This window comes from Globicephala melas, chromosome 1, assembly GCF_963455315.2.
Source record: "Globicephala melas chromosome 1, mGloMel1.2, whole genome shotgun sequence".
NCBI classification, from domain to species: Eukaryota; Metazoa; Chordata; class Mammalia; order Artiodactyla; family Delphinidae; genus Globicephala; species Globicephala melas.
This window is the reverse complement of record NC_083314.1, coordinates 175,047,142-175,072,748: the sequence shown is the minus strand read 5'-3', so window position 1 is coordinate 175,072,748 and position 25,607 is coordinate 175,047,142. Positions and strand designations below refer to the sequence as shown.

At 54.6% G+C, this 25,607-nt stretch overlaps 1 protein-coding gene across 1 annotated transcript in view; it reads left to right on the top strand.

Annotated features, from left to right (window-relative positions):
* Positions 1–25,607, top strand: part of PADI1 (peptidyl arginine deiminase 1) — a 32,097-nt gene that overhangs the window by 5,755 nt on the left and 735 nt on the right. The window contains exons 2-15 of the mRNA XM_030876950.2: positions 7,014–7,194; positions 8,364–8,433; positions 9,088–9,149; positions 10,726–10,843; positions 10,930–11,055; positions 13,035–13,207; positions 13,356–13,459; positions 14,510–14,633; positions 15,067–15,174; positions 16,626–16,777; positions 20,344–20,488; positions 21,305–21,398; positions 22,470–22,549; positions 23,323–23,448. Of these exons, the coding sequence (XP_030732810.1) occupies positions 7,014–7,194; positions 8,364–8,433; positions 9,088–9,149; positions 10,726–10,843; positions 10,930–11,055; positions 13,035–13,207; positions 13,356–13,459; positions 14,510–14,633; positions 15,067–15,174; positions 16,626–16,777; positions 20,344–20,488; positions 21,305–21,398; positions 22,470–22,549; positions 23,323–23,448 (1,663 nt within the window). The remainder of the gene's footprint in view (positions 1–7,013; positions 7,195–8,363; positions 8,434–9,087; positions 9,150–10,725; positions 10,844–10,929; positions 11,056–13,034; positions 13,208–13,355; positions 13,460–14,509; positions 14,634–15,066; positions 15,175–16,625; positions 16,778–20,343; positions 20,489–21,304; positions 21,399–22,469; positions 22,550–23,322; positions 23,449–25,607) is intronic.

Below are 25,607 nucleotides of genomic sequence, written 5' to 3'. Positions count from 1 at the left end.
AGTTACTTAGCCTCTCTGAGCCTGTTTCCTCCCATGCTAGATGAGGATAATATCACCAGTTAATTGTACCTGTGAATTTGGCCCCCATTTTACAGATGAGAATTGCATAATCCATGGAGCACAGCCATACAATTTCCCACCTTGCAGATGGGGAAACTGAGGCTGAGAGGGGAGAAGTGACTCATGATTCTGACTTTCCATTCAGGGCTCTTCTCTTAAGGATGTTCTGGCCCCCAGCTCCTGTTTGCCTCTGCTGGGAAGGCCCGGGGTGGAAAGCTGCCACCCCCCATCTCTAGCCCCCATCCTTGGGCAGGCAGGGGTCCACTGAAAGAAGGCCTGGCCAGCCCTGCCCTCCTTGCAGGCTCTCTGGGTGTGGCCTTAGCTGAGCAATGACAGGGCATAAGGCACCCATGATTCTTATCTCTGGGAAGGAAGGAAAGAGGGAGAGGACATAGCTACACCCTGTGCCATTCTACACTTAGGGGAAAATCCCTGCCTGTGATGTGGGGTCTGCCTGTGATGTGATGTCAGCCATTGCCCTCCCCAACCTCTGTCGGCCACAGCCAGCACCCAGGGAGGACCAAGGAGGAAGCCACACGGGGGCCTGAACTTTCTGTGACCTTTGCCCCGCTGTGGTCACTTGACAAATGTTACTGGTCACCTGCTCCTTATTCAGCTCTGTGCTGGGCTGAGGCACCTGGAGATGATATGACCCACCCCCGCCCCCGAGGGGCTCCCATCTTAGTCTGGGAGCTAAAAAACCTTCAGAATGTGGACGCTAACAATTGCATCGCTAACCGGGTTTGGGGTCAGGTCTGAGAGTGAAGGGAGATGGAAGAATCCTATTCCCCAGGGTCTGCCTGCTCCCCATGCCCCTTGTGACAGTAATGACAATGGTGACAGCACCATCTTCAGCTCACAGTGCTTGCTGTACTATCTCAATTAAATCTCACAACAAGCCTATGAAGTAGCGACTACTACGATCCCCATTTTGCAGACAAGGAAACTGAGACACAGAGATGTCAAGAGACTTGCCCAAAGTCACACAGCCAACAAATGGCAGAGCTGGGATTTGAACCCAGGTTTGCCTGATCGCAAATTCTATGAGCTCAACCCCAAGAGAGCCCATTATTGGGGAATTTTCTACGTTGTTCGGTTGGTGCGAGGGGTGGGTGAAGGCAAGGCAGAGGATGAGCTTTGGAGTCAGACCCTGAGTGGGGTCACATCTCAGCTCTCCATTGTCGCCCCGCATGTGACCTCCCTCTGGATTTCACATCATCTGTAAAATGGGGAGAAGAATAATAACTGCTCTGCTCAGCAAACAGGGGCCGTGGGGATGGAATCAGAACGGAGTAAAAGTACTTTGGGGCCCGTGATGTCCCTGCCCTGGGTGGATGCCATGAGGGCAGGGCCAGGGGTGACTCATCTCTTCTTTCCTGGTGCCCAGCACAGTAGGTGCTCAGGAAATGCATGTTGAGCAGAGCGGCCGACAGCACTAACAGGACTCCGTGTGCTCCCCGGAGCTGACGTTCTTTAGGGCTGGAGCCTGTGGGGGTCTGGCCAGCTCCGCGGGACTGTTGGCCACAGTGGTTCTCGGCTCCTGGCAGAAGCGACCACAGACCTGGTCGTACCCGAGAGGACTTGCCAGGTCCTGCTGGCTGGTCCCAGGGCATTTCTTGTGGCTTCGGTCCAGGGAACGTCAAGTCCGGGACACCTGGAGAGTGGCCCCTCTGGGGCTCTGGGCAGACAGGTGGCTGATCAAGTGTGAAGGGGGAGTCACAGGCTTGGCTGGCCTGGTCTGCTCAAGGGCTGCCCGCCAGCTTGCTCCTCAGCCTTTCCATCCGGTTCTGCATTATTCTCCCTTCTGCCCTCGCCTCTCCCCCGGCACAATGCCCTGGACAAGCCGCCAGGGCAACCTGGTCCTCTGCCGCCACCCCCATACCCACTCCCCTAGCTGGAGGCGGGGTCAGTCCCATCCTGCCCTCCCTGCCCAGACCCTAGGCTGGGCAGAGGAGTCCCCTGACCCCTGAGATCATCCCTAGGGGCTGGTGGTATCCAAGCAGCAGGTAGGATGGACGGCAGGGGAGGGACTCCATGATTGCTGTGTTTCTCTTCTCCCTAGAGACCAGGTGGTCAACTTCCGAGTAGTTGAGATAAGGTGTGGCCTGTGGAGCCCCAGTGGGAGGAAGCTTCTGGACACAGGTTGCAGCCAAGTAAAAGGAAAAGCTTTCTAATTACCTGAGCTGTTAAGGCACAGAGGGCTGTAAGGTAGTGAGCTGCCTGTTCAAGCACAGAGTTCTGCGATGGGCAAGGAGCTGGCCAGGATGAGACCCCTCTCTGACCTGAGGCCTGTGAAGATACTCCACAGTCTCATTGTCTTAGGGCAGAAAGGGGCCAGAGGTCACGGCTGCCATCTTCCTGGTCTGCACTGACTTCACCCTGCAAAGTTCAGGTGTGTGGAGGGGGAAGAGGGCTCTCCTGCCTCAGTGCCCCACATCCTGCCGACTCCCAAGGGATCACACTGAAGCGCTTGTGTTGCAAAGTTTCAACATTTTCCTTTTTCCTTCCTACGTCTTCCGTGACTATTTCCTTCCTGCGGTCCCCGCCGGGGACACGCTCAGGGCACACACACTCATTTTCAAGTCAGCGGGACAGCATAATATAGAAGACAAACCTGCCGCTCCTTCCATCCTTTACCAGGAAGGTTACTTAACCTCTCTGAGAAGATTTCTTCATCTGCTAAATGAGGACAGCAAGGGTTCCTGCGAGGGTTGTTGTGAAGGGTAGACGAGGCACCAAAAGCTGAGCATGGGGCTTCCCTGGTGGCTCAGTGGTTGAGAGTCCGCCTGCCGATGCAGGGGACGCGGGTTCGTGCCCCGGTCCGGGAAGATCCCACATGCCGCGGAGCGGCTGGGCCCGTGAGCCATGGCCGCTGAGCCTGCGCGTCCGGAGCCTGTGCTCCGCAGCGGGAGAGGACGCGACAGTGAGAGACCCGTGTACCACACACACACAAAAAAAGACAGGGTGAGGGAGAGCATTTCGGGGTGTGTGATCAGCTCGTGCACATTCTTCTGATTGGTTGGTGGTGAGGTAATTGGGAGTCAACATCATCAACCTTCCAACCAGTCTGGGGTCTATGTGCTTGTGGGCAGCATACAGTTAACTTCTTCCACCTGGTGGGGGCTTCAGTATCTGCAAAAGAGCTCAAAGGATGTGGCTCACAATATTATCCATAGCCCTTGAGGAGGAACTAGAGATCCTTGACTTTGTTTAATGGCTAAACTATTATTATTTTGTCTTGCTTGGCTGTTTTCCATTGTTTCTGCATTTTCTCATTTTTCTGATTAAATTATTCTTTGGAACTTGGGGGAAGGCCTAGGAGGCTAAACTTACAAACAAGAGGCAGGCAGAAGACATGGTGGAGGGGGGTCTGTCCCGGGAAGGTCCATAGGTTCTTTTTTTTTTTTTTCTTTTTAGCGGGCTTCTCACTATTGTTGCCTCTCCCGTTGCGGAGCACAGGCTCCAGACGCTCAGGCTCAGCGGCCATGGCTCACGGGCCCAGCCGCTCCGCGGCATGTGGGATCTTCCCAGACCGGGGCACGAACCCGTGTCCCCTGCATCAGCAGGCGGACTCTCAACCACTGCGCCACCAGGGAAGCCCGGTCCATAGATTCTTGCTCGGGTACAGTTCCACGTTCCTGGGTTGCCTTGCCCTCAACCATAAAACAGGGGTTTCTTGTACCCCTTGCCCACACCAGACACCACGCTGGGTGCTGAGAAGACAGTAGTTTTAGTGAAAGTAAAATGGGAAAATTCCCCACGTTCTAGAGGGAGAAACAGGAGAGACAGGCAATAGAAAAACATGTCAAATAAACACGACATGTCAGGTGACAAGCGCCATGGGTTGAAATGAAGCTGGGTCATGGGGTTAGGGAGTGTGGGGTTCATGGTGTCACCCATGTCACACGGACTTAAATAGGGCAGTCAGGGAAGACTTCTGAGAAGGAAATGAGGCACGGAGGGCCCAGCGGAGGCTCGGGAGCTGAACATTGTGAACGAAGAGAACCCAAGTGCAAAGGGTCGAAGGCAGGAGGGAGCTTGGCAACTGGAGGGAGAACAGGAGCTGGGTTTGCAGGAGTGAGGAGGGCGTAGCCAACTCCGCGCAGACTGCAGAGCCCCCGGGGGAAGGCTGTGAACAGAGGGATGCTGAATGACTTCTGTGTTAAGAGGATCCCTCTGCTGCTGTGTTGAGACCAGATCGTGGGCAGCAGGAGAAGAAGCAGGGGGACCAGCCTATTGTGAAAATCCACAAGGAAAACACTGGTGCCTGGACCAGGGCGTTAGGCGTGGAAGAGACGTGAATGTCAGCAGGTGATGCTGTAAAGGGGGAGCTGACAGGGTTCACTGGTGACTGGATGTGAGCTCGAGGGAAGGAGAGAAGGCCAGGATGAATCCGATGATGGGGCAACTGTGGCCTGACCCGGGCAGGTTTGGACGGGGCAGAAGTGGGGAGCTAAGAGTTTCGTTTTGGACACGTTAAATGTAAAAGACCTGTTAGACACCCTAAAGAGATGTTCAAAAGACAGCTTTGAGTCTGGAGATGGAAAGTGGGGGTTCTCAGTCTGGGAGGCTTAGGTTTCTATGGCAACTGACTAAACAATGGCAAAGGGCAAAGGGCAAAGGAAGATGCCTGCAAGTGCCTCTTGAGGACGGTGAGGCCAGGAGTTGGGTGAGGACCTGTGGGTCCTGCCAGCAGCCTGCAGGGCTCAGGGGCCCCTCTCCACCCCAGCCTCATCTTTAAAATGAGAATAATAATTGTCTTATGGGGCCATGATGTGCGTCAGAGAGCCAGGTCCTGAGTGGGCCTTGGGCCTGTTGTAACTACGACCATCACCACCATTGTCAATGGGGGCCGTTGTTTGTGGGGACTGAGTGACCACGGCAGGGATCTGGAAGGGGTGTCTGGTTTCTCCAGGGGCTTTAATACTTGAGTGGTTTCTCAGGGATACAGGAAACGATGGAGGCAGGAGGATGTATCAAAGGACCCTTCTGGGCCTGGCATCTTTGCAGTCGGGTGGACGTTTGCAAGTTGACTTGACCTTGGGTGGTGGCCTTGAGGCTGACGGCTCTGTCCTGGGGGACGGCAGTGGGTAGCCCTGACATGTAGTTCCCTCGTCCGACTTCCCCTCCAGGCCTGTGTTCCACATGGCCAAACGCCTCATGGAACCCTGGGGCCCATCACAGGGCTGGGGCAGGGAGGCACACAGCTCAGGTTTATTCAGGGGTTGAAGAAGGACAAGCGCCCCCAGAGGCCCTGCTGACTTTGCTCCTGGTGCCCCGTGGCCCGAGTTTGCAGAGCATCCCCTCTGAGTCTACGGCCCGGGAAGGCTGGCCCCTACCTGCTGTGGCTGGAAGCGGCTGGTGACTTGAGAAGTAGCGTGGAGGCCCAGCAGATGGGTGCCCCCGGCTGGGGCCTGGCAGACTGAGGGCTTCCTGATCCCCCTTTCTGGAGCCCAGAGCTCTGGAGTATTGGGTGGATGTGGTATATCAGGTAGATGGGGAGAAATTTGCAGGGTATGGCCTCAGTCAAGCTCTGTACCACTGGGTGCAGATGGGCCTGAATCCCCCTGCAGACTAGGGGCAACTGAATCCATTCATTCATTTAACAAGTGTTTATGAGACTGACCACACACCAGACACTGTTATAGGTGCTGGGAGCTAGCAATGAGCAAAGCAGACAAAACTCCCTGCCTTCTAGCAGGAGAGACGGACAATACCTAACAGTATGAAGAATCAGAGCAGACAGTGCTTTGTGACCACCTAGAGGGGTGGGAGGGAGACGCAAGAGGGAGGGGTTGGGGGATATATGTATACATATAGCTGATTCACTTTGTTATACAGCAGAAACTAATACAACATTGTAAAGCAATTATACTCCAGTAAAGATGTTAAAAACAAACAAGTAAACAAACAAAAAAGAATCAGAGCAGAGTGGCAGGGATAAGGAGAGTGTGGGAGAAGGTGGGACAAGGTATAGCATTAAATAGAGTGATGGGCGGGGGGTGCTCACTGAGAAGGTGACATTTAAGCAGAGCCCTGAAGAAGGTAAAGGAGTGAGCCTTGTGGATATCTGGGGGAAGAGCATTTTATGCAGAGGGAACGGCCAGTGCAAAGGCCCTGAGGCAGGACAGCCTGGCAGCTTCATGGAACATCAGGAAGGTCAGTGTGGCTTGAGCAGAGTGAGTGAGGACTGAGCCTAGCGGGGTGGAGGAGGTTCCCGGGGGGTGGCAGAGGGCAAATCGGGAGGGGCTTTTTATGCCACTGTGAGGACTTCGCTGTGTGTGATGGGAACCGTTGCTTTTGAGCATAAGAACAACGTGATCTGTTCTGAGTGGGGAACAGGCTGGAGCGGGCACAGGTGGGCTTACGAAGCTGCCCAGCACTCTAGGTGGGTGCAGGGGTGGCAGTGGAGGGGGTGAGAGGTGGTCTCAAACGGATTTCTTGTTGGGTTAGAGAATTTGGAAGCATAAAAGCAGGAAGCTTTGGGGGAGGTGGGGGACTGAGGATGTCCAGAGGTTTTCAGTCTCTGCTCTCTGGAGCCTCAGGGGCCACGGTGGGGGTGGAAGGGTTAAACACCGTGGCTCGCCACCACCCCCGGCTCCCTTTTGTCCTTCTTCTGTCTGGGGTTCCACGCGAGGTCCACTGAAAGGGCTCTGCCACTAAAACAGAGCTCAACAGCCACTGCTCTGCTCCAAGCCCTTCATGTTGCAGAGGGGGAGACTGAGGCCCGGGGACGACGTGCCCAGGGTGGGTCACGTGGAAATCAGTGGAGAGCTGGGATGGAGCCCTGGGGCCCAACCAGGTTGGTCTCCCGGCCAGTGGGCCCCTCACCCCCCGCCGCTCCCCACTCCAGCTGTTAGGGGGTGACGTTGCATAGCCGGGTAGCCCCAGCCCACTACCCCACTGGTCTCTCTCCTGAGCCCCCGGATGCTCTCCTCTCTCCTTTCTATCAGCGATGTGCCCAAGGGTGCTGAGACCTTCAGTGTCTCTGGGAGCTCCGGGGTGGAGGTCTTCACGGTCTACAACACAGCACGGGTGACAGAGCCCACAGGTAAGGCCTACTGGCCCCTGAATGCCAGCGTGGACGTGATCATATCTGTGGACACAGCCAGTAAGGCTTTAAACGATCTCGAGGTAAGAGGCTACTTCCCCACAGAAGGTAAGAGCCCCCCACAAAGCACACCCCGTTCACACATCACCCCCACCCAACCAAACCCCACAAGGCTTTGCCACCCACATCCACGCGACACATCCTGATACAACCCAACCGACACCCAAAGATGCAAACCCACCCCAATGCCCTGACGTCACACGCACACATACACGAGTGCTCCCGTAACAGCACAGCCTTCCTGCTCACCCCCTCAAATTCACAAACACCCGCTTTAACACAGCTCCGCACAGACCCCAAACAAGCCCCCCACTCCTGTGCAGACAGGAGTTCTCGGCAGCACCCACACACACACGCATGCACGTGGACACAGGTACGTACCAGGGTGTGTGTCTCCCAGTTCTCGGCAGCACCCACACACACACGCATGCACGTGGACACAGGTACGTACCAGGGTGTGTGTCTCCCACCTAAGGAAGCAGGAAGCCTTCTCTTTCACAGAGGATACCCTTCTTACTCACCCTCAGGCACCCACCACATACACAGTGACCCCTGATTCATTGATTCAGCCTTTTCTCCAACGACACCAAAAAGGTGGAGACTGTGCAGCTGTTGAGAGTAGGGGCCCTGGAGCTCAAATCCTACCTCTGAGCCCCATCTACTGGGGTCATCCTGGGGGCTCACTGAGATGGCCTGGGTGGAGCCCTGCCCATGGGTTCTGGGGCATGGGGAAAGCTCTGTGAGCTTGGGCTGCTACTGTGGGGTGGGGGTGGGGGGTGGTCATTGTTCCCATTTTACAGATGAAGAAACAGAGGCTTAGAGAGGTTGAATAACTTGCCTGTCCCTAGTGACAGCTGTCCCTTCCCTCATTCTTTCTCTCTGACATCCCCATGGGTTCCTGAGGGTCCAGCTGCTCCCTCTGGGATCCTCCTGCACCCCATCTGGCCCTCCTCGCCCCTCAGCCCAGCCCTGGGAGCTGAGGAGGCATCCCAGCCTCTCCAGCTGGAGAAGGGGGCTGTGGATCCAAGCCGGGAGCCCGTGGGCCTTGGGCCTTCAGCAGCAGGGAGTAGCTGGGACCCCCATGCCTCCCCTACCTCTAAGCAGGGCCGCCGGAGTGTCCCCTAACTCCCCCTGTCACAGCCATTTCTGAAGGGGTGGCCGTGCTGGCTTAGGGCTGACCATGTCCCCACAGGTGCAAGTCTCCTACTTCGGGCTTCAGAAGGCTGCCCTGGGCCACAGTGTCCTCTACCTCACTGGCGCCGGTAAGTCCCACCTCCCTGGCTCTCCGTACAACCACCCCTCCATGCTGACTGCTTGAGGGTCTTAGGGGAGCCCCCAAGTGCAAGGCCCACGGACATCTTCCTCCCCCATCGAGGAGCTTGGCTTCTTCAGAGGTGGTTCATCCACTCTAGAGCCTCAGGGGTGGAGTCCCGGCCATACTTAGGGCCATAAGAATCTGGAAACTGCACTGCCCATGGGTCACCAGCTAGACCAACAATAGGCCTCCTTCATCCAGAGTCTGCCTATCACACTCACTGGAACTTCAAGACATCACTAAACCATGGAGAGCCACACGCTACCTTGGGCCAGACCCCGGCAGCTGGCCCTGAGAACTGCAGAACCAGCACCTAGAACCTCAGGCCTGATCCCGACCTCCAGAGTCAGGGCCCCCAAGAGCTAGCAATTCAGCCCACATAGATGAGTCAAAAATTCAAGAGCCAGAGCCTTGGGTCCCTCCAACACCCAGAACCACACGGGGCTGCCACAAGGGCCTCTCAGGTGTTGGGTGTGGTCCCCAGAACAGGGCTTCCTGGTTCCCAAGGGCTTGTGCAGGGGCCGAAGCTTGCCCCGACCTGGACGTTATGGTGCGAGGGTGGGCCTGGGGAGCCCTGTTGTCCCTCTACATCTCTTTGCAGACATCTCCCTCGACGTCGACACGGGCCGCACGGGCAAGGTGAAGAGGAGCCATGGTGACAAGGTGGGACTCTCCTGGTTACCCCAAGATGGCAGAGTTGACAGGCAAACCTGAGGGTGGTCCTGGGGTGGAGTGGGCTCTTCCTCCAGAAGGGTGATGGATTCCTAGGGTCTGTGGTATCCAACAGTATAGGGAAGCCATCTGAGGACTCCCAAATCAGCATGAACGGGCCTTAACTTACACTGTGTGATCAACATGCTGTGTGACTCCTGGAAAACAGCTTACCCTCTCTGGGTCTCTCTTGTGCCACTTTAGAACCGGGATTAGTTCTTTTTCTTGAGGCCTTTTCTATTTCCTGGGCTGTATTTGGACCCCCAAGCATGGTAGGTGACTTGTCAAGTGACTGACAGATCCTGAAGAGTGAGGACGAAGATGGGGTGGGCTCAAGGCATTATCCCACCGGATGTATCTGAAAGCCATCCTGGGAGGGTAGAAAATATGATTTGCAGGGAAAGACCCCACAGAGGAAGCCTGAATCATATAGAAGACTTTGTGGACAAGATGGGGTAGGGCTGCCACGGATGGCTGTGCAGAGTGTTCACTGCACAAGGTTGCTTGGGCAAGGTGGCAGGTGGGGCCTATGATATAAATCATGTCTTGGGCACCGGTACAGAGAAGCATCTACCCAGAGGGGTGAACAAGAGTGCCATATAAGTTAGCAGTGGTCCTGTGAGGTCCCCCAGACCCAAGTTTGAATCCCATCTATGTGACTTGGGGTTCACACCCCAGAGCCTCTTTTCCCTCTTCTGTGAAATGGGGAAAATAAGCCCTGCCTTGCGGAGTCTGGTGGGGATGAAGTAGAAGCACGTCAGGAAGGGGACTTCCCTGGTGGTCCAGTGGGTAAGACTCTGCACTCCCGATGCAGGGGGCCTGGGGTTCCAACCCTGGTCGGGGAACTAGATCCCACATGCATGCCGCAACTAAGAGTCCGCATGCCGCAAATAAGAAGTATGTATGCTGCAACTAAAGATCCCACATGCTGCAACAAAGATCCTGTGTGCAGCAACTAAGACCCAGCACAGCCAAAATAAATAAGCAAATAAATTAAAAGAAAAAAAGAGAAGCACATCAGGAAGAGCTTTGATCACAGAGGCAGGGTTCCAGCCATCTTCCCCACCTCTCTGCTCAGACTATCTTGCAGGACCTGCAGGATCTCAAGTGAAAGTCAGAGAAAACTGTGGGACAGGCCCCAGGAGAGGACTGGCATGGGGAGAGTCTCCCAGGAATTCTCCAGCCCCATCAAGGTCAGGGCGAGGCAGTCTTAGTCTGCTGGCAGGACCAAAGCTCAGCAGACTGGCAAAGGCCATTTCTGGGTTTTGCGCCATCACCCTTCCTCTTCCAGTCTGATGGCTGGGAGGAGCTGTTGTTCAAGTTGTTCACTGCACAAGCGTGGAGTGGCTCTGGGTGTAGGGACCTGGAACTCCATTCCCCAAATCTATGATCCCTCTATAAATCTTTAAGCAAACCCAGAATACAAAAGTCTCCAAGTTAACAAAGCAGACAGCTCTAGCCATGTCCAGAACCCCTTCTCAGAGACCCCTGGGTCCCACTGATCCTAAGGCCTCTTGCTTTGCCACAGAAAACCTGGCACTGGGGCCCTGAGGGCTATGGGGCTGTCCTGCTGGTGAACTGTGACCGGGATAGTTTCAGGTCCAGGGAGATCGACCTCACCAGCACCCAGCTGACATCACTGGAAGGTGAGCAAAAGAAGGGGTGTATGGCATTGTCCAGGGTGATGGTGTGGGATGGAGCAAGATTGTCTCATGGGCACCCCTCTCTCCAGACCTGCAGGACATGGCCCCAATGGTGCTGAGCTGCGATGGCCCTGATGAGCTCTTTGACAGCCACAAGCTGGTCTTGAACGTGCCGTTTTCTGATTCCAGGAGAATGGCGGTCTTCTGCGCTAGGGGTGAGTGGCCTGGAGGGATCTCTTCCCTTCCTGCTCCATCTTCTGCTTCCCAAACCATTCTTCTCTTATCCACCTCTCTCCCTCCTTCCATCATCATTTTGTGACTCTCACTACCACTTACAAACAGCCACTCCATCAGGACACGACATATCGCCCAAGAAAGAGGTTCCCAAACTAGACCCATTTTACAGAGGGGAAAACTGAGGCTCAGACATGTGAATTCACTGCCCTAAGGTCCCACAACCAGTTGGGGATGGAGCAAGCATTCAAAGCCAGTCTCTTGGGCACCAAAGCCCCTCTTTCCACTACCCTTGCCCTTTCTCCTGAGCCCATCCTTCCTCTCGTCGGTTAGCATGGAATGAGTTCTTGATGTAAAACAGCAGTGTCCAGGCTGGGTGGGGTGGAGGCAGGGACTAGCACAGCTGAGGCCCAGGCTTGCCTTCAGAATCCAGTTGTTCTGACAGTTTATTAATCAAAGTCTGTGGATTAAAACAAACAAACAAACAAAAAAAAAAACCTGGCAGAAACACTAATCCTTAACCCTGAGGTGCCCTTACTCATTTTCATAAATCACAAGAGACCTCTCCTGCCCCTTCCTTCTTCCTCTTCATCCTCCTCTGTTCAAACTGACTCAGAACTTGTCCCAGCTAAATGAGCCTGGCAGGGACCAGAATGTTCCAATGGTAGAAGGTTACCCAGGAGTCCAGCTTGGAAACACTTACTGTGATACCAGAACATAAGCAAAGTCTCCGTAAGTGAGCTGACAACATTTCATGCTGTAAGAGCGTGCCAGGGTGGCGCTTCCCGGACAACCCTCAGGGGAAGGGAAAAGGCTACGGGCCAGAACTACTATGTGCCAGGCGATTTTTTTAAAAATTTGAGATGAAATTCACATAACATAAAATTAACCATTTTATTTTATTTACTTTATTTTTTTATAAATTTATTTATTTTTGGCTGCATTGGGTCTTTGTTGAGGGGCGCAGGCTTCCTCTAGTTGCGGCGAGCGGGGGCTACTCTTCGTTGTGGTGAGCGGGCTTCTCACTGCAGTGGTTTCTCTTGTTGCAGAGCACGGGCTCTAGGCGCGTGGGCTTCAGTATTTGTGGCACGTGGGCTCAGTAGTTGTGGCGCACAGGCTCTAGAGCACGGGCTCAGTAGCTGTGGTGCACAGGCTTAGTTGCTCCACGGCATGTGGGATCTTCCCAGACCAGGGCCCAAACCTGTGTCCCCTGCATTGGCAGGCGGATTCTTAACCTCTGCACCACCAGGGGAGTCCCCAAATTAACCATTTTAAAGTGAACAGTTCAGTGACATTGAGTACATTCTCAATGTTGGGTAACTACCATAAAATTTCTAGCTCTAAGACATTTTCATCACCCCCAAATAAAGGCCTGTACTTATCAGCAGTCACTCCCCATCCCCCAACCCCCAGCCCTAGGCGACAGCTAATCTGTTTTCTGTCCCTATGGATGTACCGATTCTGTACATCTCGTACAAATGGGATGATACGATATGAGGCCTTTTGTGTCGGGCTTCTTTCACTTAGTATAATGTCAAGGTTCATCTGTGCTGTCGCATGTATCAATACTTCATTCCTTTTTATGGAGGAATAACATGCCAGCATAGGGACATACTACATTTTGTTTATCCATTCATCCGTTGATGGACATTTAGGTTGTTTTCATCTTTTGTGCCAGCTGCTTTTACTTCCTTATCTAGTTTAAAGCTTACGCTGACCGCATGAGAAATGTAATATTAGCCCATTTTACAGATGAGGAACTGAGGCTCAGAGAGGTTGAGTCATTGAGCTGAGGTCACACAGCTTGCACATGGCAGAGCTGGAGGAGTCCAAGTAGATCTAACACAAAGGTGGTTCTGCCTCTACATTCCTGGCCTTGGGTTTCCTGTCCTCACATCCTCGCAGCCCCACACCCCTGTCCCAGCACTGGGCCCCCAGTGTTGACTCTGGTTCCCCCTAGGTGGGAATTCTCTCTCAGACTACAAGCAGGTGCTGGGGCCCCAGCAGCTGTACTACGAAGTGGAGCGGCATCCGGGGGAACGGAAGATCAGCTTCTACGTGGAGGGGCTCACCTTTCCCGACGCTGATTTCTTGGGGCTGGTCTCTCTCAGCGTCAGCCTGGTGGACACCAAGGTATGTATGGCGCTGGGGGCCGTGATAGAGGATGAGGGGCTTCAGGGACCAGCGTGGAGGCTCCAGGACTGGGAGGCTGGGGGCTGCGGGGTCTTGAAGCCTGATGGGGCTCCCTGCAGGGCCCACTGAGTCCTCATTTTTCCCCCAGACGCTGCCTGAGGTGCCCTACTTCACAGACACCGTGACCTTCCGCATGGCCCCCTGGATCATGACCCCCAACACCCAGTGCCCCCTGGAGGTGTATGTGTGCAGGTGAGGCCTCGCCCCTCCTGCAGCTCTCCCACTGTCTCTGGACTCATAGAGATAGGAACAGAATGCCGTACCAGGCTTGGCCCTGCACTCATACTGGACAGATTCATTGCAGGCACCCACGGACACAAGCTGGGAACAGGATAGCAGCAGGCTGGCTTGGGCCTGTCAGCCCCACCTGCTCTGAGCAGCTAAGGTCCTGGCTGAGGTCAATGACTCAAGTCCAGCACACCTGCCCTACCGTGTCCTGCAGGTAGCAGCCCCAGAACATCTAGGATTTATTCCAGGCAGTGGGGTCAGGCCCCGTTCAGACTGCTGGCAGCTGCAGGAGACCCAGCCTTGCTCAGATGTGAGTGTACTCCTGGGCCTGCAGAGAACTCGGGACCCAAACTCCAAGCTCCTCTGTGAGCCCTGGCCCAACCCGGGTCCCTGGTCCTTCTGCCATCTCTCAGAATCCTTGTCAGGCCCCTTGATGGGCAGGTGAGCCTGGATTGGCAAGGCTACTCCGGGCCTCTGCATCAGAGGTCGGACCACTGGAAAGGGCCATAGATGACTTGGAACATAAGTCAAAAGGCCAGGAAGGGTGTGGCCAAACAGGTTCGCTCTGCTGAGCTGGGCCCAGGTGTTCGGAAGGGCACTCTTTCTTTCTGTTTGCTCACTAACACCACCCTGACTCCTTTGTTTAGGCCAGTTGTGAGAAACAGGAGGAGACGGGGCTACCTGCCCCTCATTACCACCTTAACCAGTGAGATTCAGTCCCCAGTCACCTTCTCCAGGACTTATGGTGCCCTGCTTTCGGGCTCCACAGCCCCGGGGCTGTCCCTCCCCTTGCACCTGTCACCTGATGTGATCTGGGGACATTATCTGTCTCTGTCATTAGCCCATGAATCTCTCTAGTGCAGAGACTGGGTTTGAACCCCTGTGCCCAGGGTCCACACGGGGCCTAGCACAGACCGCACCAAGGCCACCCCATCTATCCCCTGCCCCCCGGCCCTGAGGCCAAGGCCACAGTCAGCAGTCATTATTTCGCTCCCCTCTCCCTGTGTTTTGCAGTGTCTTAGACTCCCATGGCTCAAATGAGAAGTTTCTGAAAGACATATCTGACCTGGCGTTGAAAGCCAACTGCAAGCTGATCATCTGCCCTTGGACTGAGAATCGGAATGACCGCTGGATCCAGGTGGGTGCGGGAGCGATCCCGGGAGAGGAGGGCAGCCCGGGAGGCCTGAACCCCGTCCTTTACACTGGCTTTGGGAAAGCTGGCCTGCGCAGGCTCCTACTGGCCTCTGTTTCCCTAGAGAAGCCAGGCCGGCCTGGGTACCAGGACTTAGGGTGGGGGGCATGCAGTCTGGGGGAACGCCCCCCCCTCCCTGCCACTGCCTGCGTCGCCCCAGTGTCTCCCGCTTCCCTCCAAGTGCTCTGGTCCCAGGCAGAGTCCTCCTCTGGCTGCGGTCCTGAGAGCCCTCACTCCACCTCTGTTCCCTGGCCCCTGCACACGCCAGGTCTTGGGGAAGATCCACTGTCCTGCCCCGCCCCGCCCCGGGCCTGGGGGGATTAACCCATTCTTAATTATACTGAGGCAGTCCCTGTGGTCTTTTTCTCTCCCCTCCCAGGACGAGATGGAGTTTGGCTACATCGAGGCGCCTCACAAATCCTTCCCGGTGGTCTTTGACTCCCCCCGAGACAGAGGCCTGAAGTACTTCCCTTATAAGAGGATCCTGGTATGCGGCCAAGGGCAGAGTGGGGAAACCGTGGGTGGCTCCTCCTATAGGATTCTCCAGTCATTCTTGCCTGGTCCTAGTCCTTCAGGGGCTACAAAAGGACACAGGTGGTGGGTTCTGGCAAATGGGGAGTTAGTGGGAGGTTTGGGAGGGATATGTAAATGAAATGCAAATCTCATGCAAATCACCCCTGTTCTGGGAGGAACAGGCCAGCAAAGTCCTCCTTGGGGTCCTTCCTTTCCCCCAAGGGGGAGTGAACAAAGGAGTCAGCTCTGGGGAAACCAAACTGCCTTTTGAGGGCGACACACCCTTAGTGAGCCCTCATGGCTCTTGCTTTTGTGAGCCAGGTCCTCTCTTCAGGTAACGAATGTTTTCTGAACGCCTACTGTGTGCCAGGCACAATGCTGCTTCTACACACAGGAGGGCGACAGGAGCCACTCCAGCAGCCATGTCCTGAGTTCCAGGCCCTCCCTCCTAGCTTTACACAGTTGCTCATTTAATCCACGTGGATTCCTATGGATAAGTATGGATATCCATACTCCTGTGGATATTATTATTCCCTCTTTACTGAGGCTCAGAGAGGTTAAGCAACTTACCCAAGGCCACACAGCTAGTTAGCAGTGGCACCAAAACCAGAGGGGCTGCCTCCACGGCCCCTGAACTTTACCGCTAGGCTAACCTGCCTTTTGAGGTGGGTCCGGGTCCCAGAACTCACGTCTCTGCCTGTTTACTGGCCCCTGTCCCCCACCTCCAGGACAATGCCAGGGTCTGGTGGGGGATATGATGGGGAAGGTCCAGGAACTCATGGGCACACAGAGCAGGGACATTTACCCCAGCCTGGAGGGATCAGGGAAGAGTCCCTGGGGAGGTGACAGTGAGCTCTGTGGGGTGAGTCTGCATCAACAAAGGGCCTGACCCCAAGCCCTGGGCTTGACCTGGCCAGCGCCTTTTCCACTGTTCTCTGCTCTGTCTTTATCATTTCCTTCCTTCTACTTTCTTTAGGTTTAATTTGCTGTTCTTTTCCTAGCTGGAAACGGAAGCTAAGATTTTTCAACCCTTTCTCTTCTTAATATATGTGTTTAGAGCTGCGGCAATTCCCTAGAAGTGCAGCCTTACCGGCATCCCCTCAAGTTTTAACGTGCTGTGTGGTTTCTACCTTTCACTTCAAAATACTGTGTAACCTCCCCTTTGATTTCTTCTTTGACCCGTGGGTTCTTTAGAAGCATGTTGCCTCCTTTCCAAACAGTCAGGGATTTTCTAGTTATTGTTCTGTTATTGGCTTCGGCTTTAACAGCACAAGGCTCAGGGCACCGGGAGGATGTGTGAAAAGTGAATAGTGGTTGTTTTTCAGGGAGTGGGATTCCCCCAGGAGCACCCCTCGCTCCCCTGCCCCAAGAGCTGTCTCTTCCTTTTCTAACTGATGGTTAGAGCTCTCGATGGTTTTCCCCTAGGGTCCCGACTTTGGATATGTCATCCGGGAAACGCAGTTCGCTGGTGTTTCTGACCTTGACTCCTTCGGCAACCTGGACATCAGCCCTCCAGTCACAGTGGGGGGCAAGGAGTACCCGCTGGGCCGAATCCTCATTGGTAGCAGCTTCCCCAAGTGAGAAACCAGGGCAGGAGGGTGGTGGAGGTCACGGGAGGGCCCGGGGGCCCCAAGGCAGCAGCCACTCTCCAACACCCCCTGCCTCCACCGCAAACACAATTCTCCAGTCTGAAAAGTGGTCTTAAGTTCCTGCACGGAATCCTGGAATAGAGTCCTAGGATCACAGGTCACAGGAAAGATCACAGAATCTTAGGAAAAAACAAACTATTGGCCCACGGTCTTTTGCCCTGCCTAGTATTTTATGAGCATAATTCGTCACCAACATTAAATATACATGTATCAGGAGCCTTCATATAAAAAGCCAGATTTCTGACTTCTTTTGAAACATCAGAAGAGCAGGGAGGTCACGTGTCATCCAGGGCAGAAGTAGGAGTTGGATCCGTTGACCTCTCCAGTGAGGACATCGAAATAGCTGTTGTCCTGGCAACAGCTAGAAAGGGTGCAGCCGTCACCACAAGGCTGCAGGTCAGGATACCAGGGTGACAGAGGTAACTTGACAGGTCCTACCTGGACAGCTGTCATCTAGGAGGAAACAAGGTATTTAGGATTTAGGGCTCAGACAGATGACAGCATCTGCTAAATCTCCCTGGTGGGTCCCCACCCAGCCTGTGGGCAGTCGAAGAATGGGGTGTGTAGCACAGGGATGCTAGTGCGATCCCCTGCTTCCTGCCTAAAGATTAAGCCCACCCCAGGCCCTGGAGTTTGCCTTCCGGTTTGTGTGGGGTTGGCATGGAGCCCAGGCGTGCCCCAGCTTGCGTCCCCAAGCCCTGGCTATCTGGTCTTGGGCCCAGAGCAGCCAGGCAGTCCTGGGAAGTTTACCCAGGCTCATGTGGTGACCTTGGTGGCCTCATGGCTCTGGATCAGGTGAGGTGAGGCTTCCTGGCACCAACCCCAGGCATGAAGCCGGGTGCCCAGGCTGGGTACCCGGGGCTGAGGTTGGCCAGGACAAGAGGCGTGCACTCACCTTGCTGCTGACTCATGTGCAGAACTACTCTGGGGCTGGATCCTGCCCACAGCTCTGGGGGCAGAAGGGCCTTGGGACCGCTGGGCAGTCATTCTGTGCTTCCAGGAGGGATCTGGGAGGAATGAGCACAGACTTTGTTATCTAACGGATTTGGGTTCGAGTCCTGCCTCTGCCACTTATTGGCCACGTGATTTGAGGTACATCATCTAACTAGTGCCTACCACAGGGCCTGGAACATAGTAGGTGTTTGATTAATTCATTTAGAAATATTTATTGCATGCCTACCATGTGCCAGGCACTGATGAAGGTACTAGGGATACATCAGGTGACAAAGATACATTATTAAATGGGCAAATTATTTTATACGTCATCCCTCAGTGTCCTCCTCAGTGAAATGGGCTTATAAAAAAATCCCTGTCCTAGCTATATAATAGCCGTTACTAGGGATAAAGGATTCACATTAACCAACTTCCGAATGCTTGGGTATTATTTAGCTGGACTCCTGGCAGTGGATGTTGGAACTCAATGGATAAAAGTTATTGATCACCTACATGCCATGAACATGGCGCTTTACCCAGGTTACCTCCATTAATTCTTACAACAGCCCTATGAGGTTGAGATGACTATTATCCCCATTTTACAGATGAGGAAGTTGAGGCTTAGATAAATGAAGTGAATGCACTAATTCATGCATTCATTTATCAATTCAATAACTATTTATTGAGACTTCCTATATGCCAGGTTCGGGGTCCTGTGCTGGGGATAAAAGAAATGTTCTGGAAAATCCCAGGCTCAGAGCAAGGACCCCGGATGGGAACGTGTGGGGGGTCTCTAGCAGAGCTGGGCCTCACTCCATTGGCTATTGTGTTGAAAACCAGGAACAAAGCTCTTGGTAGACAGATGGAACCCTGAGGCTCAGGGAGGGGCAGCTACTGCCTAGGACCACACAGCAAGTTAGGGGAATAGACAGAATTCAGATCTCCTCCTTGGACCCCAAATTAAAATTTAACATCCAGGCTGCTGTCCTGTGTTCCTGTCTTGGCTTCTGACCTTAGCAGTGAACAAAACAACCTACATATATCCTAGCAGAGAGAAACAGACAATAAGCAAACATAATAAATAAGTAAATCATCTAGTATGTTAGGTAAAAGAAGCGTTGGTGAGAGGCTGACATTTCCCTGAAGGAGATGAGACAGTTAAAGATGTGGCTAACTGGGAGGAAGATGTGCAAGGGCGTGGAAAACAACTAGTGCAAAGGCTCTGAGGCAGGAGTGTGCTGGAGACATTAGAGGAACAGCAAGGAGGCCAGTGGGTCTGGAGCAGAGGGAACAAGGGGGTGTGGGGGGATGAGGTCAGAGAGCTTGGTCCAGCAGAGTTCAGATCATGACATGGACCTGTCATTTTTACGTACATAATAGGGTTATCATGGGGATTAAATAAGACACCCAGTGTGAGGAGCCTCAGGCAGGCACACAGCAGGTGCTCAGCAAATGCCCCCTCTGTTCTCTACTATCTTGGGTTCTCCAAGCTCTGCTCCCCACATTCAAAACGATCTTGGAACAATTCTGCCTCCTGGTGGCAGCTTTGATGTGACTCAGAGACCAGGTCTGATGCTTCTCAAGGCTGGAGTCATCTGGTCCATTCCCCTGCCTCCAGGCAGAGGGCTGCAGAGTCCCAAGGAGGGACTTAAAATAACAGAAACTAAAATATTAAATATTAAAATATTATATTAAAATAAACAGAAATACAAGAAAAATATTTTCCACATTCCCACCCCCTGAATCAAATCAGTGTTGCCTTGTGTCACTGCTTGTTGGGTCTCCCTTCTAGTTTTGTTGTTATATAGACTGTGGACTCTTACACAGCTGTTCAAAAGCCTTAATATCATTCACAAATATTTTTGAGCAGCTCTTCTATAAGAGGTGCTGGGGATACAGCAGTGAACCTAGAGAAAAATCCCAGCCCTCCTGGAGCTTACATTCTAGTGGGCTGCCAGGCAATAAACAAGATATCAAGTATGCCAGATAGTACCAAATGCTGTAAAGAAGAATAAAGCTGGGAAAGGAGTTGAGGGGTGGTTGTTATTTCCAAAGTCCACATAGAGAAAGAGGTGACATTTGAGTTAAACCTGAAGAAAGTGAGGGACATGGGGAGTGGGCAACAATTCCCACACTTTGGGTAACACTGGGCTAAGCAGGATGTGGGGTGGCTTGCCAGCTCCCAGTCATGTTTTGAACAAAAAGTTTGGTGCCTTGGGTAAAGAGTCAACCTCTCTGAGTCCCAGGAATTGAGATGAGGGTCTTCAGTTCCCTCTGGCGGATGGAGGGCTCTCATTTGACTCTCTTCTGCAAGAAGGGGTGGCAGGACCTTTCTGGCCTTGGGGAGGATGCTTTAAGGTGAGGGAGGGACAGACTCTCTTGGGCGATACTCAGGATGGACAGCGAGTTCCTGGGAGCACCTGGGCGCTGGGGCCAGGAAGCAGGGACCAAAGAAGACCTATTCAGAGGGTTGACAGGGCAGGGAGGGGCTCAGGAAGTGCCTGCAGGGAACCAGCACACAACACGCACGAGGTGACCCTGCTCTTTCCCTCCCTGGCCAGGTCTGGCGGGCGGCGAATGGCCAAGGTGGTGCGCGACTTCCTGAAGGCCCAGCAGGTGCAGGCGCCCGTGGAGCTCTACTCTGACTGGCTCTGGGTGGGCCACGTGGACGAGTTCCTGAGCTTCGTGCCCACCTCCGACCAAAAGGTACATCCCCTCTCCTCCTGCCTGAGCTACCTCTGCCCCTCCCTATCCTGATGGGTCAGGATAGGGCAAAGGCACCTGAAACTAGCTCACCACCTCGGTCCATAGAGAGCTTGGAGTCAGGGTACCCTCTGGGCCAGGTGGTGTTAATCGGGGGGGCTTCCTGGAGGAGGTCAGAGCCCAGGAGGGAACTCGTTCGCTCACTTCTCATACACTCATTCTCACACTTACTGGGTGTTTGTTCTGATCCAGACCTCTCAGTCAAGACCCAGGACTGACACTGGTAATAATTGGAAACATTTACTGAGCACCTGTGAGATGTATGTGTTTTAATGCATTTAATCCTCTAGCAACCCCATGAGGTGGGTACTATTATCATTTCCCCCATTTTATAAATAAGGAAAACGAGGCTCAGAAGGGCAATTAACTAGTAGGGTAAAATTCAGACCAAGACGGTGGGCTCTGGACCAGCAACGTTAACCACTCAGCACCTTGCAGAGGCGATCAGGGAGGGTACAGCCCGCAGGGAGCAGGCAGCCTGGGAGGGGAGGCCTCCTAGTGACCAGTGGTTGAGTTCCCTGGTGTACAAAGTGGGGAAGGGCTTCCAGGAAAAGAGAAGGTTATGGACAAAGACCTGCAGGTGTGAACCGGCTTGGAGGATTCGGGGAGGTGCAGACAGTCCTTTGTGGCTGGTGGGAGGGATTGAGGGGGGTTGCCATGTGCAGTCTGGCCTCTGAACTCAGGCCCCTCCTGAGTTCGGGGTTTCCTGCATGAGGGGAGAACCTGTCCACTGAGCTGCTCTCCCATCCTCTGTGCCAGGGCTTCCGGCTGCTCCTGGCCAGCCCCATCGCTTGCCTCAACCTGTTCCAAGAGAAGAAGGAGGAGGGCTACGGGGAGGCGGCCCAGTTTGACGGTGAGTGCCAGTGAGCCCATCACCCTGCCAGACCGTGCCCTCTCGTTGCCAGCCCTGGGCACCATTGATGCCTGACGTGGCTGTGCTCTGCTTACAGGCCATTTGTCTGCCAGCTCTCAGCTCAGAGTCCATCACTGATTTTCCCAACACCTTCATATGGGAGCAAAGGATGAGGGCTCTCCCTTTCTTGGGCCAGGGATGGAAGCCTGGGTGGCCTCCTCCATACACTGGGTTGTTCCTGGCCACACCCCAGGGGAAGAAAGGAACAGGAAGCCATGAGCCTTCCCACGTGCCTGTCCGTACATACACTTTCATGCTCTTGCCCAATCAGATCGTTCACCCCCTTCTCCTTATCCCTTTTCATGGAGGAGAAAACTGAGGCTCAGAGAGGGGAAGCGGCTTGCCCAGGGCTAAGAAGCAGGAAGCAGCAGGGCCAGGGGCTCAAGAGAGGGAGGGGTGAGAAGCCAGGAGGGTGGTCGGGGCCCCTCTGTGGACCTTCCTTGGGGAATCGACAGACCCTCCAAGGGCCTGGTTGGCCCCCTTGAGCACCTCCCCCTTCCCCACCGGGGATCGCAGTGTTCTCACCTGCAGAATGGAGCATTGGAAGGGATGTCGCATAGCCTTCAGCAAAGATAGACCTGGATTCAGATCCTGGTCTTGCCACTTGCCGGCTATGAGATCAAAGATGTGTTCTGAACCTCTCAGTGCCTCCATTTCCTCTTCTCTGAATGCAGGGTGGTAACTAACCTGACCTAGCATTGTTTTAGAGATCAATAATAAATATAACAGGAGGCCCAGAGCATAGGGGGTGTCAATAACGGTAGCTCTTCTGTTATTATTAGGCTCTGAGCTCAGGCGTCCCTTCCCAAGGAGTTTATAATCCATCACCAGGATTTACTTGCAGCCAGAGCTTGGTCCCATCAGGGTTTCCAGTCTCTGGCTTTCTCAGTCCTTGCTTCAGACCCTGGCGCTGAGGTGGGAGAAAAATCCTGGCCCGGATTTTCAAGCCCAGGCTTGAGGTGGCCCCAGGCAGTATTCCCTGAGCCGGCTGCAGTCTTCTTTCTCTTGCAGGGTTAAATTACCAGGTGAAGAGAAGCATTAATGAGATACTGGAAGACAGAATTCTCAGGAGTGACAACCTGTATGCACAGGTGAGGGGGGTGGAGGGTGAAGCAGCCCCAGGAACTGCCGGGGTGGGGTGAGGGGTTCAGCCCTGGGCCTCTGACTCTCCTGGGGGCTGCTGAGACCTGTGGGTTGGGTAGGGCCCCTGCTCTTGGGAAACCCACAGTCTGATGGAAGAGACACAGCCGTGCCAGTCCAGTGGGGGACATCTTGCCCCCATTCTGGGGAAATGATGGGTTTCAGCGGAAGTAGAATTGAGTTCCCCAAGAAGTCTGGGGAGATGGGAGAGATGTGGTGGGGAAATGGGACCCTGTAGGGGCGAGGGCTGGGGTGCGTGAGAATCAGTGTGACCTGGTGAGGAGATGGGGTGGAAGGAGGTCCCAGGAAGGGGCAGAGCTAATGCCTGCCACGTGCCTGGTGTAGGCCTGGCATGGAGTCCTACTCAGTAGACGGGAGGAGGCCCCATGCTTCTCCCCAGTGGTGCCCGACGCTTTTCTCCTAAACAGCTGAGCTGGGCAGAAGCATAAGCCCGGCTCCGGTTGGGACAGTGTGTGGTGACGGCAAGCACTTTTGCAACAAGAAGCTGCCTGGATCCAAACCCCAGGTCCACTACTTCCTAGCTCTGTGCCCTTGGGCAGGTCACTTGAGCCTCAGTTTCCCCATCTGCGGTAGCAATGGCACAAAGCTGTTATGAGGATCAAACAAGCTAAAGGGTGCACAGGGCCCGACACGTAGCAGGTGCTCAGAAACGTTGGATACTTCCTGGCTCCCTGGGTACCTGTGCCCCTCCTCCCACCCTCAGAGATGCATTGACTGGAACCGGGAGGTGCTGAAGCAGGAACTGGGCCTGACTGAGCGGGACATCGTGGACATCCCCCAGCTCTTTTACCTGAAGGACTCCCAAGCAGAAGCCTTCTTCCCCAACATGGTGAGAGCATGGAGGGAGGACGGGTCATTTCCATCCTTGGTGCCTGGCGGGGTCCTGCTGGGCGGTCAGTTGGGGGTCCAGAGGAGAAACCATCCCTATCCAGGGGCAGACTGGCAAGGAGGCTGGGACGGGCCCTGCGGGCCTCGCCAGTGTTTGCTTTTGGGGGCAGATATAGAAAATCTCCATCGGTAGTTCCCAACCAGGGTGATTTCTCCTTCCCCCACCCCCGCCCCGGGTACTTTGATTGCCACACGAGGAGGGTGCTACTGGCATCTAGTGGGTGGAGGCCACGGATGCTGTTAAACATCCTACAGTGCACAGGGCAGCCCCACAACTAAGGCCTTTCCCCCCCTCAAAATGGAAAACGGAAGCGTGGTTTGGTTCCAATGTTTCAAGCTTTCGCTTCTGGGTCTCAGCTGCCTGTTCTGCTCCCCGGGCTGGCACCCCACTGTCTGCTCCCCAGAGGGATCCTGAGTTGGGCAGGGGTGGCAGGTGGCAGCTGCCACCCTGGCTGTCATTAACTCAGGCACCTGACAAGCAGATGAGCAGGTGTGATCTCACCAATGCGGCCCCTGGGAGGGGTCTGAGCGATGCTATTGGCACAGCCCTGCCCATAGCGCCCAGTAACCCCTTGGGAAAGGATGTCGGGGCATTGGCAGCAGGGAGGGGTGGTTCCCTAGGATGGGAGACCCTCCCTCTTCAGCCTGGGGCCTTTACTAGAATCCCTGTCATTGGACCAGCCAGTGAATCCTGGGGTCCTGATTGGAGGCCAGTGTGTAGGGTCTGGCTTCCCCGCCAGGGTCGCATTCACTCCTGACCTCTCGCTGTGAGGCCCCTGCAGAGACCTCGCAGGCAGGGCTTCACAACCTTGGTTCTACTGATATTTGGGGCTAAAGAGTCTTTTGCTCTGGGGGTTGTCCTGTGCATCGTAGGATGGTTGCAAAATGCCCTGGAGGCAAGATCGCCCTGGTTGGGAACCACTGCTCTGGGTAGTGCTGTCAGAACTTTCCCGGGTGATGGAAATGTTCTACATCTGTGCAATAGGACGCGGCTGCCGCCACACGTGGCTTCAAATGTGGCCAGTGTGACTGAGGAACGGAAGTTTTACTTTCATTTTAACGTCAGCAGCCACATGTGGTGGATGGCTACCGTATCAGACAGTGAAGCTCTAAGGGGTGACCTGCCTCTGGTTCTGACTGAGCGTGGGGGAAGGCCCATGACCGTGGTCAGCCCTGGGCTGTGGCCTTGCCCTCCCCTACTGGGAGCCCCTCCCCAGCACACTGCCCTCCGTGGGAATCTCCCAGCTTCCGACCAGGCCCAGCTAGAGGATCCCAGCATGTTCTCACTGGAGAGCCCTTAGGGAACACTCAGTTAACCCTCATTTGTCAGAAGGGGAAAGAGGCCCTCGGAGGAGAGTGGTTGACTTGCCTGAGGTCTCCAGCGAGCAAATGGACCGACCTCCAGTCTCCTGAGTCCTCGTCTAGGAGGAGGCAAAGCCAGGCCGGCAATGGTCCTGAATACCGCTCTCTGTTCCTCTCCCTGCCCTTTGTCCCTCTGTGTGCCCCCACTCCCACCATGTTCTGGCCCATTAGTGGGCAACCAAGCAGGTCAGGGCCAAGGCCATGTGACTGACCCCCACAGGACCCTCCAGCTCCATGTTGGTCCCAGCCGTGGACGGCCCTGCAGGGCAGACTTGAGGGTGAGGGGCTGGGGTGTGGAGAGTGTAAGGGCAGCCCACCCAACACTGAGATGACCCAGTGAGTCAGAGTGTCCCCTCTGAACACCAAGGACAGCTCCTCTGGCCATCCACTGGGCCAGAAGTTACCTCTAAGAAGCCTCCATACCCTGCACTGGGCAGACTTCCCTTCCCTGGTGTTAGGGCCCCCTGCTAGGTCCCCCAGCCAGGGAAGCAGAAGTGTCATTGGAGATAAACCCAGGTGCCCCCAAGGACTCCCAGCCCCTTGCCCCAACTCCTTAGCACCCCAGGCAGCCACAGTGCTACACCCTGGCAGAGTAGAAAGAGCACGAGTTTTGGCATGAGTCAGACCTGAGTCAAATTTCAGTCTCCCTGTTCTCTGGCTGTGTGGCCTTAATTATATTACTTAACCGGTCCAAGCTATGGCCTCGGAGGGAGGCTGTGAGGTTTACTGATGCGATAT